At 43.8% G+C, this 18,727-nt stretch overlaps 3 protein-coding genes across 3 annotated transcripts; 1 reads left to right on the top strand and 2 right to left on the bottom strand.

The window, feature by feature from the left end:
* Window positions 1–250: 250 nt before the first annotated feature.
* LOC124678193 lies at window positions 251–3,804 on the bottom strand. Its single transcript, XM_047214106.1, has 7 exons — window positions 3,690–3,804; window positions 3,506–3,573; window positions 1,253–1,309; window positions 974–1,021; window positions 812–871; window positions 602–674; window positions 251–500 (listed from the first exon to the last, which is right to left on the bottom strand). The coding sequence occupies exons 2-6, from the start codon at window positions 3,551–3,553 to the stop codon at window positions 621–623; spliced, it is 267 nt and encodes an 88-aa protein (XP_047070062.1). The 5' UTR covers window positions 3,554–3,573; window positions 3,690–3,804; the 3' UTR covers window positions 251–500; window positions 602–620.
* A 3,718-nt stretch (window positions 3,805–7,522) lies between these two features.
* On the top strand, window positions 7,523–16,858 carry LOC124673215 (serine/threonine-protein kinase TIO-like). The gene is made up of 21 exons (XM_047209332.1): window positions 7,523–7,612; window positions 7,725–7,799; window positions 7,999–8,091; window positions 8,207–8,281; window positions 8,371–8,463; window positions 8,843–8,906; window positions 9,359–9,443; window positions 10,089–10,161; window positions 10,251–10,319; window positions 10,417–10,494; window positions 11,345–11,363; window positions 11,653–11,791; window positions 12,189–12,360; window positions 12,676–12,774; window positions 12,857–13,387; window positions 13,989–15,131; window positions 15,210–15,443; window positions 15,560–15,703; window positions 15,781–15,861; window positions 15,956–16,144; window positions 16,478–16,858. The coding sequence occupies exons 1-21, from the start codon at window positions 7,523–7,525 to the stop codon at window positions 16,721–16,723; spliced, it is 3,792 nt and encodes a 1,263-aa protein (XP_047065288.1). The 3' UTR covers window positions 16,724–16,858.
* Window positions 16,859–16,971: 113 nt separating this feature from the next.
* LOC124675277 lies at window positions 16,972–17,451 on the bottom strand. The gene has a single exon (XM_047211342.1). The coding sequence runs from the start codon at window positions 17,449–17,451 to the stop codon at window positions 16,972–16,974; it is 480 nt and encodes a 159-aa protein (XP_047067298.1).
* Between the last annotated feature and the right edge of the window lie 1,276 nt (window positions 17,452–18,727).

An 18,727-nucleotide genomic window follows, 5' to 3' on the forward strand; every position in this document is an offset into this window, starting at 1 on the left:
GGGCCTTGCAAGGACTACAACTGGCCCGTCAAATCATGAGGGACTACAGCTAGAAGTTCGAAGGGCCAGCCTCTGACAGATTTCGTGGCTCATTGTCCTATCGGGCTCACCCAAACTCGCAGCCTCTTTCAGTTACTGGCTCAGCTATAGCACGGCCTACATGAATCAATTTTTTCATGATTATTTGAAAGTTCGAAATGGCAACGGGTAGATACGAAATATGGAGTACTGTTTTCCAGAGATACTGAGCTAATTTAAGGACAGAAAAATATTTGAAACCAAACAACATCTGAAGCCAAACTGCCGAAGCCATAACAAATGTATGTTTCTAGCCTATTCTGACAGTCTCAAGCTGCAAGAACCAAGAGTCCCAACTGCAGATTTTCAACCCTGAATCTAGCGCTCCATAACATACGCAACAAACTAAACCACAAATTAATGCCAGCTTCTTCCATTTCCCTGACTGCTTCGGCTACTCTGGTGATGCCACAGCCCACAACCTGCATGATGATCAGATAAAGAATGTAAAGTTGAGAAACGTAGTTGGAGCTACAAAAGGAAGCTTTCAGTATCATGGGAACTTGCGAAGAATGTCGCTTACCTTGTCACATTTCGCTCGATCAGCTGGACGCGCAGGCCGGCTTGCGAGGGGGAAGCTGGTGATGGGGCGTCCTCTGCACACAAAGAATAGAGGAGATGGATTTATTGCTTACACCGCAGTTCAGCTCCGAATGATAGATAACTTGTAGTGCAGTGTATTGCAGTGCAGTTGAGCTGAACAGAATCTAGCACTGTCCTTTTTGCGACTTACCTTTAGCTTTGGCTTCAAGGACTCGATTGCTGTGGCCTGTGCACTGTTGCTTGCAGCTTGCTGAAGCGAAAGAAAACACATGATTCAGATAAGGAATTCTGTTGGTAGAATGTCTAACTTGTCAAGGCAGTAGGTGATATTCAGTTTTTGCATTGCATGTACCTTGCCGAGGACCCAGTCTGCGGAGTCGAAATAGGCGCGCTCATGGTCCTGAAGTAGTAGAATGCAAGCAAAATAGTTTAGATCCTAATTCAGACTATATTTCTTCAGCGCTTTAGACTCTATTTTAGTTTCAGAAAATAGTTGCATACTAGTACCAGCTGCTGACGCTACCGTGATACAATATTTTTATTCTCTATGGAGCGAATGCCATGAAGAAATCCATGATGATAGAGTGTATTACAAGTCAAGCTAATTCATGACTGTCCGTGGTGTCGGTACCTTTGAAATCAGAGGCTTCTTAGGTGCAATTCCTCCGAACTTGCTCTCAGTGACCGTCTGCAATTCAACAAAAACAGAGATTTCAGTGAACTGAAAAACGGCACGTCATATGTGCAATATACTGGCTCAAACATCAGAATACAACCAAAGTTTGGTGTGTACTCTTTCTCTCCAGAACGCTGAATAAGCATGAGAGAAAGATAACGTGTGAGAACAATCAAGGAATCAGCACCCAGAACCAAGCATTTTCCCTCGAAACAGGCTTTCGCCCCGCTATATTAATATAGCAACCAACCGATACAAGATAGCAAGCAACGCTGGGGCAAACAGCACATCAAGCCCAAAAGAAAGAAGAGAGAAAATATAAAAGAAACTAATGCCGACACCGATAGATTGACGAAAAACGAAGATAGCCCGCAATCGCTGCGCCCTCCGGGAAGTCCCACCGCTTCCTAGCACATCGAGTCATCGCATACGAAGCAACACCTTCAACAAGGAGGCGACGAAGACGCCGCTGCTGCCCGGACTCGTCCTAGGGTTTCCCCCCGTATGTGGAGAGGATAGGGTAGGGGTACCCCCGACGCCCTTCGAGAAGGAAAGACGACACCCGCGAGCGTCGCCGCGTCGGCGTCGAACAAGCCGACAGGGATTTCTCCCGATCCCCAAACCACCATCACCTCGGACAACTCGAAGCGCTCCACCCAACCGCCACCAACCAGCATGCGCCACCACGATCAAGAAGCCATCCTCGCCGTCGCACTGTGGTCCCAGACACGAGGCCTCGAGGGAAGGAGGGGCACAACAGGGTCAGGGGAAGCAGCACTGCCGCCGCGCGGGAGGGAACATCCTCCACCGCCATCGCGGTAGCAGACCGGACGTGCCAGCAGAAACACCGAGCCCCTACTGGCCCGGCCAGGCCCGCCTGGCCCGTAAAGTTTCCGCCGCCACGCGTGCAGCCGGCCGGCGAGCAACGCCGCCACCACCCATCCCCGCCGACGCCCCACTTCCACCTCCGGGGAGCGAGCACCCGGACCCGAGGCTGCCCACCCCAACCCGGATGGGGCCCGGAGGGCCCGGATCCGGGCCGGGAGGCGCGGCGGCCCAGCCGCCCGCCCGCGACCTCGCTGCCCCCGCCGCCAGGCCACCTCGCCGCCCCGCCGCCAAGGAGCAGCACCTCCGCCTCGAGAACCACGCGGCCGCGCCGGACCGAGCACCTAGCCTAGGGACACGCGCCGCGGGCGCCGAGCGCCGCGCCTCCTTGCCACGCGCGCGGGAAATGGCCGGCCGCCGCCGCCGGCACCACACGAGCAACGCCCGGCGGCACGCGCCGGCGGCGGCGGAGGGGAGGGGGAGGCGAAGGGAGGGCGGGCGGCGGCGCTAGGGTTTGCTCCCTCTCGCCCGCGCGGGGGGCGAGAGCGAGCCGAGCGAAGCGTTTTCTCCGGCCCGTGTGCTTCCCAATGATATCAAACTTTTTCGAACCAAGCATTTTCACTTAAAGAAAAAGCTCTGCATACATCATTAGTAATTGCAGGGTGCCAACAATGCATGATTTCATATATGGAGAGCACTAGAAGTATCTGAGCCACGCCAGGTTGATAGATAGTGACCCCACAACAAAGCCGCCCTGACATGGACATAATTCCAGAAACTATTCCGCTAAATCTACTCGAAAGGTTGGAGCTTGGACTGCAATGTTATCCTTTTTCTTCAGTGCAAGAGATTCTTCAGAACAAAACAAAACAAAACAAAAAACGTGTAAAGTTGACGCAGTGATTATATGGTTGATATGTACTACTGTTTTGCCCATTGACACGCATGAATTGACTGGTTTTGTTGTCTAGCTGTTGGGGATAAGCAGAAGAATAACTTTACATTGACTGGCTGGGGTGCGATTCGAATAAGGTGGCTCCGATTTCCCATCTAAATAAAAGTGTTCTCTGTCGAACTACTAACAAAATTGAACAGAACTATACGGGTGTACTTGGATCCCAGCAGAGTTCAGGCATGAATAGAGAAACATCACCTACCGTCCCTACAATCTTCAGATAACCGATCCTCTACAATCGACATTACAGCGACAAACAAAGCTGAAGAGAACATCAATCAACAATAACTACAGAAGGATACTTGCGAGCAGTTCAAGGAAAATTTCCCCTAGAAATTGGTGGGTTTCCCAGATGAGATTGGCGTCTCATCGGAAACAGTTTCAGAAACAGGGGATGGATTCAATTCAAAGAGATGGCGTGAAAGTACCTGTTGTTCCACGGGCGAGGCGGATGAGTTGCCGTTGCAGCCTGCCATCTGATCGATCGATCCTCTCCCTGACGAACACAAAACAAAGAAGAGGAAGAAGCAAGTTTCAGACCCTGGAACATACGAAAACTTGAGGCTATTTAAACATGTGGGTGCAGAGATTTGGAGTTAGGTGAGGGAGAACCTCGGCACTGTATGGAGACGAGGCACGGCCGGGAGGGAAGAGACGATCGAGCAGCAGATGTGGGATGAGGAGAAACGTGTGAATCGACGTGATTCTATATATAGAGAGAGGGGAGCAGAGAAATATATCATGCTTGTGGATGTAGGGAAAGAAGGAAAAAAAGGCAAGAGAAAGGTGGCATGCAATAAATTCAGTCATGCGTTTCAGATTTGGGAAATTTCAGGCCTTCGAAAGATGGTACTCATTTATGAATTTCCTTTGGCAATATACTATGTAGAGTTAAGAGTATAATTAGTAAGTATGGAAAATGATTATTCGCTTTCCAATTGCGACCGCAAGATGCACGTGACGAGCACGCGTACGTTCCAGCCGTGCAATGCGTGAAGCAAGAACCTGATGTTGCGAGATATGCACGGAAGGTACGTGCAAGAAGAGCAGGTGCGAGCGAAACTAGTGGTTCAGGTTGGGAACCCATGACAAGAACGAGTTCACAAATATTCAGAACACACTTATGAGTTTAGTAATCAGTAATAGTTCTTGAATTCGATGATTTCTCTTCGTCTATTTTATTTTCACTCCAGTTCCTAATTGTTTGAATTGTATAATTTGATTGTAATTCAATTCATGACCATCATAAGTAGAAAGTTCATATTCTTCAGTCATTGATAAATAGTTTGTCGAGAATGCACATACAAACAACAACGACTATTCCTGCAAAATGAGCAAAGACAGATGACTTGTCAGAAAGAAATTAAAGACGAGCGAACCTTGGCCCCACATGTCATTCACGCAGACGGCCATATTCCTTGGGTTGGAGATCTCTTTGGGGTTACTTGTAGCAGTAGCTTGTCTATTTTCATGTGGTCTCACTTATTCGTTGCCTCGTATCTCTCCATCGAATTTCTCATCCTCGTGGATGATTTATCGACTTGGCTTAATTGGAAAATTAAGGTTTTATAAAGATAGTTAGTATCTGAAGTTCACTTTGATCTCAGGTGCATATGCTCTCTTTACACAAAATGTACATTTCAAAATAGGAACAAATATCTTAAAAAATATTTCGATTTTTGTACATATCCTAGGTGCATATCGATATTCTGTATGCGCACGTAAGGTATCGCCAAAAAAACGACAACTTTTCTATACACCAATTAGAAAGACAAACAAATATCTCTGGCAAACACTTATTTTCGTACTAAATTTTGTTTTCTTTGCGTGGATCACACAAAAAGTCATTTTACCGTGAAACGACTTGGTGCACTCAAATGTTGTGAAGGTGTCCACACGACATTTTTTTTAATTTTTCTTTTGACATTTCAAAATCCATTCAAAATAAATGCAGGGTGCACCTCAGAGCCAAAACGCTGCTCCCGGTTAGTATAGTTAAGAGATGATTTAAATATTTCCAATTGTGAGGCATAGTACTGTGGCAATATGCTCTTCCGTTTCTGTCTCACCAGGCCATGGGGATTGAGTGGTTTGCTTGCAAGGTGAGATCATCGGTACCTACACAAGACTCCTAATTTGGAGCACTACCTGTTATTTATACATGCAGGCTAGCTGCTTTTATTTGTACTAACCTGCAGGCACACATGAATATATACGCACATACAGTACGTTGCAACCATGCATTCGTCAAGCAAAAGAGCATGATGTTGCACGTGAGTACGACTGTACGAGTATATATACTTGTAAGAACCTGCCGGTAGCTATCTGAACACCACAAAATACACATATAAAACGACGAATCGATGAATTCGTAAAGTTTGATGAAACATTGTATGTATGACACACACTCGGACAGTAGACAGACACAATGCCGAACGGTGGCAAATTGCCAACATATATGCCGTGACAAAGGCGAGTGGAGCCTGGTCCCGCGTGTCATTGTCACAGTCGGCCATATTCCTTTCTTGAGGATCCCAAAATCCCAACAGGAGTCTGCTGTTTGTTTCCTTGTGGTCTCTTATTCTTTGCCTGACATAGCCATCGATTCTCCTAGGTGCCTTGCCTGCCTCTCTATATCAAGATTCTCCTCCCTAGCTAGGTCCTCGTGGCCGACTTGCCGACCTAGCTGAAATGATATCTTGGACGTCAATTCTTTCTTTTTTGTTCTCTCCTTGCCTGCTTTCAAATGTTCTTCCATATCTTCGGATTTCATGGTCTCGTCTTCGCTGAGTTGGCTTCAAATTTGATCTATCCTAGTGCCGATCGGCGTGATTGCAAAAGTGAAGCCGCACAAGGTTTTTGATGGTGATCTATCCGAGTGGACGGAGAATTAAACCAGTTTTCCCTAATTCAAAGAGTGCTGGTAGTCCGATTCTTCCATTACGCGCGCGTGTGGGTTAGTTCCTTTGACCGGACACAAGAGTCTAGTCCTTGTTTGCGTCTCGCTATTTTTCATGTTCACGAGTTGGTTGGGGACATATGGGCTTGCCGCTGGTGAATCCAAGATGGTGCCTTCCTCGAATCAAGTCCCACCATCCACCACCTCCATTCTCGCATGAACGGTGGATGGCGCGTTGACAATGGAAGTTCATGCGAGCTGTTGATCTCCGTAGATGACCGGTGTTAGTTGAGACATTACAACTTTCTCAGTTTAGGATATGCTCTTTTGCTTTATAATTGCGTGGTTGCTTTCGAACTATCCCAGGTATCAAGTTGATAGTACACTCCTTATTTGCACCGAGTCATACTTATTTTATCCTTCTATCTATAAAATTATATAAGTATGAGAAAACAATCCCCATTGCTCTCTTCTTTTCTTCTTCTTTTGAGGGGTTTTCTGCTTCCTTCATTTCATCTGAATCCTTTGCTCGTAGGCCGCGGCCTCTCCCGAGCGACGGAGTTGAGCACACACGCGCCTTTGACGGGGCGCCTATTTGCCGCTCTTAGCGGGAGCAAGCACGATGCTACTGAAGCGCAACCACTTCATGGGCCGCATTAATGTAAGTTTGTTTTGTGTGTTTTCTTTATGTTCAAATTGAAAATGTATAAATATTGAAAATATTAAAATCTAAAAAAAAAATCAACTTCAGAAAAATTCAGATTAAAAAAATCAAATTTAGAAAGAATTTTTTGAAATTTTGAAGAAACGTTCAAATGTTGGAAATTTGAAAGTTGTTCAAATCTGGAAAATGTTCAAACTTTAAAAAAGTTAAAAATAAAAAATTCAGTTTAAGAAAACGAACAAAAGAAAAGAAAAAAAACATCTGAAACAAAAAACAAAAAAAAAAATCGCAATGACAAACAGACTGAAGAAAACGGATAAAAAGAAGAAAAAAAAGCGCTAAATGGGCCAGGCCTGGCTGGCTCCCGTTGCGGGCGGTGAATAGGATTGACCGCCCGTTTCGTGCTGGCCATGTCTTCGAGCGGCGGCCCAAAAGGCTGAAGAGAGCCGTTTTGACCCTCACCGGGCTAAATTCCCGCAGCGAGCGGGAAAATATTTAAGCCCCACAGCCGCTGCTCCTCGCCAAAGGGAATCCCCATTTCGAAATTCCAAATCCAAACTCCAGAGCGAGCGCACGGGAGGCCGCTGCCTACGCAGATCAGGCGAGCTGCTCCGGCCGCCCCCGCCGATCCGCCCCCAATCCACGCCGCGAGCGGATCGACTCGCCCCGAACCTCAGCCTCAGGCCCTCTCCCCACCTCGCCTCGGCCGGATTCGGCTTGGCGGCGGGGGAGCTCCGCTCCGCCCCGATTCGTGCCGCTCCAATCCGTCGTCAGCCCACGGTGAGTTCGGTTCCGCCGCTCCTCTGCCCGCGCCGCTCGAATTCGGGGGCGTCTCTGACCCTGGTGTTGGTTGGGGCTAGGGTTTTGCGAGGGTTGCGGCAGATGGGGGTGGAGGACTACCACGTAGTGGAGCTCGTCGGGGAGGGGTCCTTCGGGAAGGTCTACAAGGGCAGGCGCAAGTACTCTAGACAGGTTCGGTTCCCCTCCTCGCTACTGGTTTCCGGAAGGAGCGAACCATTTGTGAGGTTTTTTTTTCTCCGTATAAAGTTGGTTTAATCCGTCCTCCTGGCTGAATTCGGTTCAGACGGTCGCCATGAAGTTTATTCTGAAGCATGGGAAGAGCGACAAGGACATCCACAACCTAAGGCAGGAGATCGAGGTAACTGCTGCTATAACCATCTCTGTTTCAGTCAGTGGGACAGTCATGAGACGTGTCATGTATGGAACAAGCGATTAACATATAGCCAGAAATTGACAATAGTTCCCATGTAGCTGCATTTGTTATTATCTCATAATATGGCGTTTATTATCTCAATTCACCATCTCAATGTTTGCTCTCATCCATTTTTTGTGTGTAGATTCTGAGGAAACTCAAACACGAGAATATAATTGAGATGATCGATGCTTTTGAAACCCCTCAGGAGTTTTGTGTCGTCACAGAGTTCGCACAGGTACACTGCTAGGTGTTTCTTATCACAGTGTGTTTTCTCGCCAATGATTGGTTTGGTTTCGTTGTACTTGGGTTGGCCAAACTTCAGTATTAATATGGGGCAATGGCTGTTTCAGGGAGAGCTCTTTGAGGTGCTCGAGGATGATAAATGCCTTCCAGAAGAACAAGTTCAAGCAATCGCTAAGCAGCTGGTATGGACCTGACCTTGTTTTTCTCCTTACGAACCATGCTAGTCTACAACTTATTGCCTTCGTGGTTTGAGCGTGTGCCCTCATTTCAGGTAAAAGCATTGTATTACTTGCACTCCAATCGTATTATCCATCGGGATATGAAACCTCAGAACATCCTTATTGGAAAAGGATCTATTGTCAAGGTATATTCTATGCTGTGTATGGTAATAGTTTTAGATCGTCACAAGAAGTCTTTGGAATTTTCTTGTATTCACATGCTTCAGATAAAATGGTTGTTATTGTAGTCACCACCTAAATATTTACTTGATCGGTACAAAGTTATAACTTATACAGTGCAATAGTCTAATATCTCATGGTCTGATGGAGTATAAATTGCTTGGCTAGCCATGTCTTTTCATAAATTGCTTGTGTGAAAGATCTAACTGATGATATGGTATAAATTTAATTACTGTTATTTTATGGCATTTTCTATTTTGTTTACTGTTCTTGTTCCAGAATTAATGATCGATTACAGTATTATGATTGGAGTTCTGATTGATTTTTTTCCTGCTGTATCCACAGCTTTGTGATTTTGGGTTTGCTCGTGCCATGTCGGCCAATACTGTTGTGCTACGTTCTATAAAAGGTACCTTCCATCTTTGCTTGCTAGCTTATTTTCTTACAAAATCATTTCCTCCCTGTATGCATCTGTTGGTATGTTTCCTCGATTACTGAACAGAAACTATCACTGATCTTGTAAATTCATTAGTGTAGACTTGTATTGGCCATTGGGCATGATCATTAAGATGTTGGTTTTCTAACATAAAATGTCTGCTTGTGTTAGTTATCGAGCATAATTTATATGGAGCTGTCATTAGATTTTGGAGTTGACTTAATACTTACTACTTTCAAGAACTGCCACCATTATTTAAAAAGCGTGACTGCATCTAGTTGATCATCTCATTGGTTCTTGTTTAGCTTATTGTGGAATTTGGTACCCATGGTAATACTAACATGGACGTTTTCATAGTATTTCGTGACAATTATGAGACCCTTTTGCCAGTTGTCCATTTCACTAAGCATGCTTCTCTCACCCAGGAACACCACTATATATGGCTCCAGAACTTGTGAGGGAACAACCATATAACCACACGGCAGATTTATGGTCCCTTGGGGTCATCTTGTACGTAAACTCTTCTTCTTTGCTTCCTATTATATGATGCTACTTTACAAATAGTCTCTTGTGTACTCCATTCTGCAGCCGTGTTTCTTTTCGTGTGTCCTGTACACCATAATATCATTCCACCAATGCCTGAGCTAGAGAATCTTTGGAATGAAATTTATATTGCCAACATGGTTAGAGTCTTAAAGATAAGTGAAAAAAATGTTAATCCAAACATGCTCTAACGCAAGCATTGTATGAAGTAAGAGCGAGAGCAAATTGATTTGTTTTATTTCACCTTAATATCTGATCCCATGCCAGTTTGATGCATACACTTTTTTCCAGATAATATAACCTTTTGTTTCTAAATTCCGAACAACGCTGGCTATGTAACTCCATCCTCATTTTTATTTACTTTACTTTGTCCAGTTGAGCACACAATTTAATCATGAAGAGCTCATCTGTTTTTTTATGTTTAATTATGGATTTCTGTAGCAAGTGGATGGTTCTACTCTTTCTATAAAGCATATTTTTGTTATAACCTAACTTGCTCGCTTTGAGGTACTTTGTACTGTAGTTTACAGTTATAGTTGGTTTCTACTTAGTGTCTGATAATTCTATCAGTGTACCTACTTTCAACAAGCTAGCCTTTGTTTCGATGGCCAGGTATGAACTATTTGTTGGTCAGCCCCCCTTTTATACAAATTCAGTCTATGCACTTATACGACACATTGTCAAGGTTGGTCTGTTTACTGCTTGTTTCCAAATATTTGCTCTCTGAATTTTGCTGTTAGTTCTTTTTATCATATGCTCTCTCTGTCATGGCAGGATCCTGTGAAATATCCAGATAATATGAGTGCAAACTTTAAGAACTTCTTGAAGGGTTTACTTAACAAGGTCCTAACTGATTTTTTCCCCACTATGCACAGTTATTTAATATATTGATTCCACCTTTTCTTCACTAATGCTTTATATGGTGTTGAACTGTTAACAGTTGCCTCAAAGTAGACTAACCTGGCCAGCTTTGTTGGAGCACCCGTTCGTCAAAGATGAATCAGTTGAATTAGTAGGTGCAAGCGCCTTGAATTATTTCTTCCAAAAAATGGTTTCTGAAATAAGAAACCATATGCTTGTATACCACATATATCATGAAGCTAATGATTTTTTGTCAATTTTCTAGGACACCCAATCCACACCTTTTGAAGTGAAAATATCTGAGGCTACCAGGAAGGAAGATGAAATTCAAACATCAAAGAACCAATCATCTGCCGCTGAACCACCAAGTAATGATTTGAATTCTAAATATGTTCAGTCTTAGAGAGTTCCACATGTTAACTAAACTTATATGAATGTTTGGCAGGTAGAAATACTGTTACCGATAGAGAAACTGACCACGATAATAAAATAAGCAATAAAAAAGATGGCCCTACGCCAGCTACCGACAATGATCACGGTTCATCTGCTGGTGCTATTTCTGGTGCTCCATCAGGTATCTTCTCTTCCAAGCACAAGTTCGACTTGCTAGTAATAATTATCATGGCACTAATTTTGACCAGAACAGTCATGGTTTTGTCTATGGACCGTGCAATTAGATGACCTATGTGAAATGAATATGCCATATGCCACTAATCGCCATCTTTTGGGAGTTGTTCTTCACAGTTCGTGAGGTATTAATGGTAGAATATATCTATGCTGAATGTAGGTGACCTTTCAGCCAATGATGGTTCGTGGTGGAAAACTAATATTGTATTGCTAGCGTAAAAAAACTAATATTGTATTGCTAATAGCGTATGAGGGACATATGACATCAAGGAAAAGACAATGCTGGACTGATTGTAGTAACTTCACCGTTGTCATAATAAATAGTATTTCTTTAGGAAGAGAGATTGTGTTACTTAACCAGGACCTATTCGTTCATGGAGAGTGGTAATATACAGGATGGTACATTACATCCGCATCCCACAAATGAAGCAAACCATCCTTTATAGCTAATTGGACAACCTTGAGCAACTTTTAGCAATCTATGTTTATCTTGCGTGTACCTGCACATCTGGTAGAAGCTGCATTGATCAATGCCTTGCTATCTCGAATAATCAGACCCCACCTGGAACAACCATCAGTAGTTGCTGTAGCTTCTTAAGGCTTAATAACTTATAATTATTTCACTGTAAGGTTTCATTAATAATTTACAGACATACTAAACAGCACCAACTTTTTTACTGCATTGCAGTGTGTACGGCTTTAGATAAGCTGGAAAAGGCTTCACAAACAGTAAACGGTGCTAGCAGCATTATTGAAGATAGTGAAGCATTGTTGACTATCCTCGGTCCCATAAAAAAATGGTTGAGCAATCCTCCTAGTTCCCCGAGGTAGATTTATAGCTCATGCTTTTACATTCAACATGAGCTATTCAGATTATTGTTTCTATTGTAGAACTTACATTATGGTCGCTATCCACAAATATCCATGTAATTTCTGAAGAACAGTGCTCATATGTTTTTCTGTTAGTTTGTATGCATCCTATCTCCTCATGTATTTGCTACACAATTTTGGCATCATTTTAGTGGTATATGTTCTAATCTATAAAAAAATATCCATGGAGTTTGTCCATAGATTTTTTTATCACACAGATTATTTGGATGAGAAGCTTGAATTGTAGAACTGAAAATCATTCACTAGTTCACTCAACATTAAAGTTACCAGCTGTACTTTGTTCCGATTTATCGTCATTTCTAACTGCAATTTATGCTTGGTCAACTTTCGCAGGGAATTGGATTTTGATGGTGCAAATCAGTCACTCAGAATTATTAAAAATCTAATTGAAGCTGGGTCTTATCACTCCTGTGCAGCAATTGATGACATCATCTCTATGCTTCTTGAGTTCACAGCTCTCATTATCAGAATGAAGCTTTCAGCTGCTTACAGTCTTACAGTGAAGGTATTTACATCAGACATCCAGAATTTCATATTCTTTTGAAACATTTGAATTGGGAAGTGCAACCGAAAGCAAACTCTTAATTCTTTTGACCTAGCATATAAAGTACTCCCTCCGTCCAAAAATAAGTGTCCTAGTTTTGATGTATCTAGACACATCTTAGTTGTAGATACATCCGTATCTAGAAAAAGTTGAGACACTTATTTTCGGATGGAGGTAGTACATGCTATGCAAATAATAGTTTTGAACAGATACAAGTAATTGTGATGATATATTCATGTTATAATCTGTACTGTTTAACAATGTGTTTGTTGGCAGTGCCTAGCTATAGCACGTAAGCTGCTTGATACAAGTGAAGGTGCTGTGCTAAGTTCTTATGGCAGACACTGGTCTGCCATGTATGATCTTTATTCACAGGTGACACTTTGCTACTCACCACAGTCTCCATTGTCTGATTTTTTTTTCCTTGTCCTGACTAGCTAAGGGTTTTGATATGCAGATTCTAGCTTCCACAGTTGATCCATCTGGAAGAATATCCCGTGAGTCGACTGCATGTCTTGCTCTGATGTTATCTCGGGTTATTTCTGTGTTGAAAAAGAGTATCTCCTCTGAGGGTCCGAATCAAGTTGAAGAAAGCCTCATCAACATTATTGATCATGCAAGGAAGTCACAATTACTAGAACTCTTGTGCGAGTGTCTAATAGCTTCAGGTTCAGACATAATATCAGGTTCTACTAACATGGTACCAGCAGCATGTGAGGCATGCAAGGCTATTTGGTATCTAGCTCATGCTGTTGACATTGTATCCCTTGGCACACGCAATTTTTCATTTCCATTAGCTAGTTCATGGCGACAAGGTCACTCAAAGTTGGATGGTAAAATGCAAGAGCAAGATTTGTTGCCAGATTCAAACTCTACTAGTCTAATAGCCATATTTGTCAAATCATTTCTGGCCTCACGACCAATGCAGATTGCTGTTTACCACTGCTTGCATAATGGTCTAGAGTCAGCTATCCATGCTTCTCTTCAGGTAGTTCTCTCATGCTTGTTAATCTATGTGCAAATAAGTCTCTCCATAGGACTTTTTTTTGAGTTCTAACTAACATAATAGGTTCTGCACTTGTTTCCACTGTTTCCAACCAACTACTGCTTTGTACTCCATTGCTATATTTGATCTCGTCAGCTTGTGGGCGAACTCACAAGCAGCCTCACCTGATGTTCTCATCTTATATGGTCCAACTAAGCTAAATTGTGAGAATGTTCGGTTTCCCTAGTTCTAGTTTTCTTCTCGAACATGATTAAGAATGAAATCCATGTGAGCTTAGTTTTCCATGAAAGAAAGAACATAAAGTAAATTTCCATAATTGAGGTTATAGGCTGATGTGATACTTTTAGAGCTTGCGGTATGTCTAAATTATACTCCCCCTGTCCCAATATAAGATGTTATTACGACCAGTATACTCCTATACTGGTTCTAATAACATCTTATATTATGTCTAAATTATACTCCTATCGATAAGTGAGCTTATTACATTTTCTGCATTGAAAGTGCAATTTAGCGCATTTCCAGTTGTTACTGAATCTACATAAATTTTGTATGATTCCTAATGCACTTAAAATTTGTTTTTCAGCTCATCGCAAGGGCCTGCCTGCTGAATCCAACTTTCTGTGCTATTATGTGTGGTCCATTGAATTCATCATCAGATGCCAACGAAGTAGATTATGGTGGAGATGGGACTATTGTATCTGATATGTTTTCGTTGCTGTCACTGTGTGGCTCATATTTAAACGAGTCAAAGCAGAACAGTAATCAGAAATGCAAACTGTCCAATCCTCATGCTCTAGTAGTGCACTGTTGTCTGGCATTGGCAACAATAGCAGCATGTCTAAAGTTGGATGGGAAATCTTCAGCATCAATTATTTTAACAAGTTCAAACAAGAAACAGCGGTCCAGGCTTTCTGTTCTCGCGCACCTCTCTTCAGCCGATGATACAGTGAAGAGTTGCCTGCAGCCACACTGTGCATCTGCAACACTTGCACTATCAACACTTATTGCACTTGAAAATGGAGGGCAAGCCAGATCTTCTCTATGTGAAACTGCGCTTGCTTTGTTTCCTCGTATGGCAACACTGCACACGTTGCTGAAGCTTTGGCTATCTGATGGAAGTGAGGAACTTTGTCGATATAATGCTGGTTTACTGAATCTGTTTGGCCTTCGTGATGGGAGTATTGGGCTGTTAGATTTTAGATTGAAATGGGGCGGACCATTGGCTGTCGAACAAGCCTGCTCCGTTGGTATTCCTCAGCTCCTCATTCGCTTGCTAACTGACGGATTCTCAAGGGAACCTTCTGATGGGAAAGAAGGTTCAACACACCGCAGTGGATTATCACCATTGGGAGTTGCCTGGACTCTGTCAACTTTATCTCAATGCCTTCCTGGTGGTGTTTTCCGTGAAATTTTGTATAAAAAGGAACATGTAAAGCTTTTGACTGACATGCTCTCTGATATGCACCTGAAGGCGTTGTCAGCTTGGACTGGCCTTGGTGGTGGGAAAAGAGGAGTACGGGAACTGATAAATGCAGTTGTTGATGTTTTGGCATTTCCATTTGTTGCAGTGCAGAGCTCTCCAAACATGCCATCAACAGCGGCATCCATCAATAGTGGCTTTCTCCTCAACATTGCATCACCTGGGGGAAGAATTGGTACTGAGAACAAGGAAATGCTTAAAACTATAGAGCATAACATGCCTCAGTACATTCAAGTCCTCCTGGAGGTATGACCAACTGGCTCTAATCTTGCTCTTATTCAGTAGTATACATTTCCATAACTCCTCTCTTCCTTTCTTTTTCAGGTTGGTGTCCCTGGATGTATACTTCGCTGTCTTGATTATCTCAATATGGAAGACATAGCAAGGCCCTTGGCCATTGTGGCCAAAATGGTGGGCTATCGTCCACTTGCGTTGAAGCTTCTACGAGAAGGTCTTCTAAATCCATGTAGAGTAGCAAAGCTACTCAAAGGTCCTCTTGCTAAGGAGAGTTTGCTCGACTTCCTCATGATAGTTTCTGATCTTGCTCGCATGTCAAAGGTTTGTCTTTTGTTGGCCTGTTTGCACATGTCTTGGTTTGCTTAATGATGTCACATTGAGATACCAAAGCTGTGTTGGATATACATATATTGACACAAGTTACGCTATTGTCTCAGGACTTCTATGAGCCCATTGACAAGGCAGGCATGGTTGAATTTTTAAAGAACTTTTTATCGAACGAGGATCCTGATATAAGAGCAAAAGCTTGCAGTGCCATTGGCAACATGTGCCGTCACAGTCCCTACTTCTATGTTCCGTTTGTAAGATAAAGTTCATTTATTTATTTTCAGATTGAAATATCCTGGCAGAGATATTTAACCTTGTTATTTGGGAACAGGCCTCAAATAAGGTAATTGAGCTTGTAGTTGAGCGTTGTTCTGACCCTGACAAACGGACGCGGAAGTTTGCATGTTTTGCTGTAAGTCCGTAAAAACATGTTTCTGGTTGTTTCTCAACCCTGCTAATGCTTTGGAGATTGATTTTGGAGCCTGATTAGCTATTTGCGTTTTCAGGTAGGCAATGCTGCTTATCACAATGACATGCTATATGAAGAACTTAGACGATCAATACCTCAACTCACTAAGCTACTTCTTGCTCCCGAGGAAGATAAAACCAAAGGCAATGCTGCAGGGGCACTAAGTAATCTCGTGAGGAACTCTGACATACTCTGCGAAGACATCGTCTCCCAAGGCGCTATTCAGGTTTGGCACAGCTTACTCATGACTCACGTTCCCCCAGTCCATAGAATTTCACTTTTGGCACCGAGGGAGGAAAACGACCCTGATATTTAATACTCCGAATCTTACCCCCACTTTAGTGAAGCTACTAGCTGGCTATGGCAGGATAAGTGATCATTTGAAGAAGTTGAATGGGTCAGATACATGTTCAAAAACTGAAATGCATGTAGTTGTACCATTTATCAACAAAAAAACCATCTAATGCATTGGTCTTGTTTTCAATGTTAATTTGCTCATTCTTCATTCCTTGAACGTTAGCTGTCGCGGACACTAATCTCTGGACTTATTCATGTGCAGGCTCTACTGAAGCTGGTCAGCAACTACTCCACGGTTGCCCTGAGCCCCAGCAGAAAAGATGCTCTAACTGAATCGCCACTGAGAATCGTGCTCTTCGCTCTGCGCAAGATGTGCGACCACACCGTCTGCAGGCTCTTCCTGCGGTCATCAGACCTGCTCCCGATCATCGTGCACCTCAGGCAGTCGCCTGATCAGACGATCTCCGAGTACGCTTCTGCCATCGCCAGTAAAGCCTACCAGGCCTGACGTTTGCAGCGCGAGGTTCCTATTATGTTAAACTGTAATGCAGTACCCGTTCAGCTGTGCTGAACGATCCTGCGATCCATTCCGTTTTGTTCTGGAAACTGTGTAATTTAGAACAGCATCACGTGTGAGCGTACCAAATTGGGCATGTATGTAAGCTCTATTTTGCCATGTATATATACAGATATATGTAGCCCCAAACCGATACAGAGAAAGTCGCGTAATCACATAATGCAGGAGTCCGATTGGCTTCAGAAGAGCCAATGAGGAATCTTCCTGGGCTGCCACAGTTCTTCGATCGTCTTCAGGCTGGGTTTCCATGCCCCCCTGGACGTCATCTCCCGGCTCAGGAACTCCGGCTGGTGATATCCAAGCCCTTCAATCCTTGTCAGAGCCTCGTTCTGCTGCCCCTGTCCACCAGCCTTCTGGCACTGCGGCAGTGGCCTAGATGCTGTCGCGAGCACACGACGGACTTCGTCGGCGGAGACCCTGCCCCTGATCGCCGGGAGCACTACGTACACCCCAGCACCGTGCAGCACGTCGTCGGCCGGCAGCGCGGCGACCTTGGCAGCAGCGCCGGTGGAGACGACTCGCGCGTCGACGACGAAATGGCACGGGTGCTCCACCATGACCTCGGCTACGGACACGGGCTCCCCCAACGCCCGCACGGTCCCGTCAGGCAGCACGATCTTGCCGCCGCGGCTGCCGCCTGCCGACACGAAGTTGCCCATGGCAACGGCAGCTTTGCAGAGTGTGGATTGCTCTTGGCCGAGGAATTTTGGGACTTGAGACGACGGGGGTATAGAAATGCTGGCAGTTGCGAGGTTTAGTTGGTGTGGACTCGGTAATTTTCAAAGTTATGGTGGGTTCGGTGTGAACGTTATCTGACCCAGCTGCTCCGCTAGATCCAAGGTCGCTGGCTCGCTGCCTGGCCGGTCACGGCGCGGGGGCAAACGCCGTCGCCGGCGGACCGGTGACCAGGACAAGCTGGCACTCTACGAGTAAATATGTGTCTGTATTCCTTCATTGTACAAGTTGATGGGAACGCGTGGTTGATGGGAACGCGTGGTGTAGGCGGGATGGAGCGGCGCGATCTGGGCTGAATTTTGTTTTGTTTTGCCACACACGAGCTTTTGCCGCTCTAAACTTTAGCATTTTGCTTGTTGTTTCGCTTTTATTTTTGCCCTTCCGTCCGCGAAAGCAAAATGCCAATTTTTAGAGTGGCGAAAGTAATATGGACAAAGGAAAAAATGCCTTATAACTATAGAGTTTATTAACACTAAATAATAGTCCATCGTGTTCTCATCCCACCTTCTCCCTTCTCTCATATATGCAGATGATCGATGACACTGACATAGATTATCTTAATTCTCACAATTGAATTGTGCTGTTGTTTGAAACCGTATACCAGATCGATGATTTGTTTTCGCCGCTTGCTTCCTCGTGAGTAGATGTTTCAACAATGTTTTTCATCGGTAATTGCCATATTATTTTTTTGACACAATAATTGCCATATTATTAACACTTACATTCTAGATTACTAGTACTTAGCTACTAGATCAAAGTAACTTGGTTGCCAGATTTCTAAACAGTCGTTTTACACAAAAACAAGACTTTTATGATAGTAATTTAATGGCATGATATCGTCTCTTAGTTGTTGGAAACACTTGAATACATGTTTTTTAAATAATATATACTTATTTGGATAATATACAGGATTGAATTAACCTTCAATTTGTTCCCAGGTGAAGTTGCTATTACTAGTCAGATCAAGTGTGTCATTTACATGAAGAAACCCAAGAAATGTCAATCCCTGCTGTCAATCAGGGAATCACTGAAGAAGAGTCCATGTCTAGCTGGCCAACATAGTATTGTTTCTTCGTGCCGAAGCGCAGATCGGTGCTGTCACAAATCCTGATGCATCCAAGTACTAGGATCATGTATGTGAGTTTCAACGCTATATTGCAAAAGCAGTACCAACTAAGTGCAAAAAATCGTGTATATTAG

Source organism: Lolium rigidum, chromosome 7 (assembly GCF_022539505.1).
Source record: "Lolium rigidum isolate FL_2022 chromosome 7, APGP_CSIRO_Lrig_0.1, whole genome shotgun sequence".
Classification (NCBI taxonomy): Eukaryota; Viridiplantae; Streptophyta; class Magnoliopsida; order Poales; family Poaceae; genus Lolium; species Lolium rigidum.

Bases quoted from the DNA above. Each gene is read 5' to 3' on its own strand.
- LOC124673215 (XM_047209332.1), top strand. From the start codon at position 7,523: ATGGGGGTGGAGGACTACCACGTAGTGGAGCTCGTCGGGGAGGGGTCC. The intron at 8,907-9,358 runs GTACCTTCCATC...TCTCTCACCCAG, and splicing joins TGTGCTACGTTCTATAAAAG to GAACACCACTATATATGGCT. The intron at 15,862-15,955 runs GTAAGTCCGTAA...TTGCGTTTTCAG, and splicing joins GGAAGTTTGCATGTTTTGCT to GTAGGCAATGCTGCTTATCA.
- LOC124678193 (XM_047214106.1), bottom strand. From the start codon at position 3,553: ATGGCAGGCTGCAACGGCAACTCATCCGCCTCGCCCGTGGAACAACAG. The intron at 1,022-1,252 runs GTACCGACACCA...CTACTACTTCAG, and splicing joins AGAAGCCTCTGATTTCAAAG to GACCATGAGCGCGCCTATTT. The intron at 675-811 runs GTAAGTCGCAAA...CTTTGTGTGCAG, and splicing joins CCTTGAAGCCAAAGCTAAAG to AGGACGCCCCATCACCAGCT.
- LOC124675277 (XM_047211342.1), bottom strand. From the start codon at position 17,451: ATGGGCAACTTCGTGTCGGCAGGCGGCAGCCGCGGCGGCAAGATCGTG.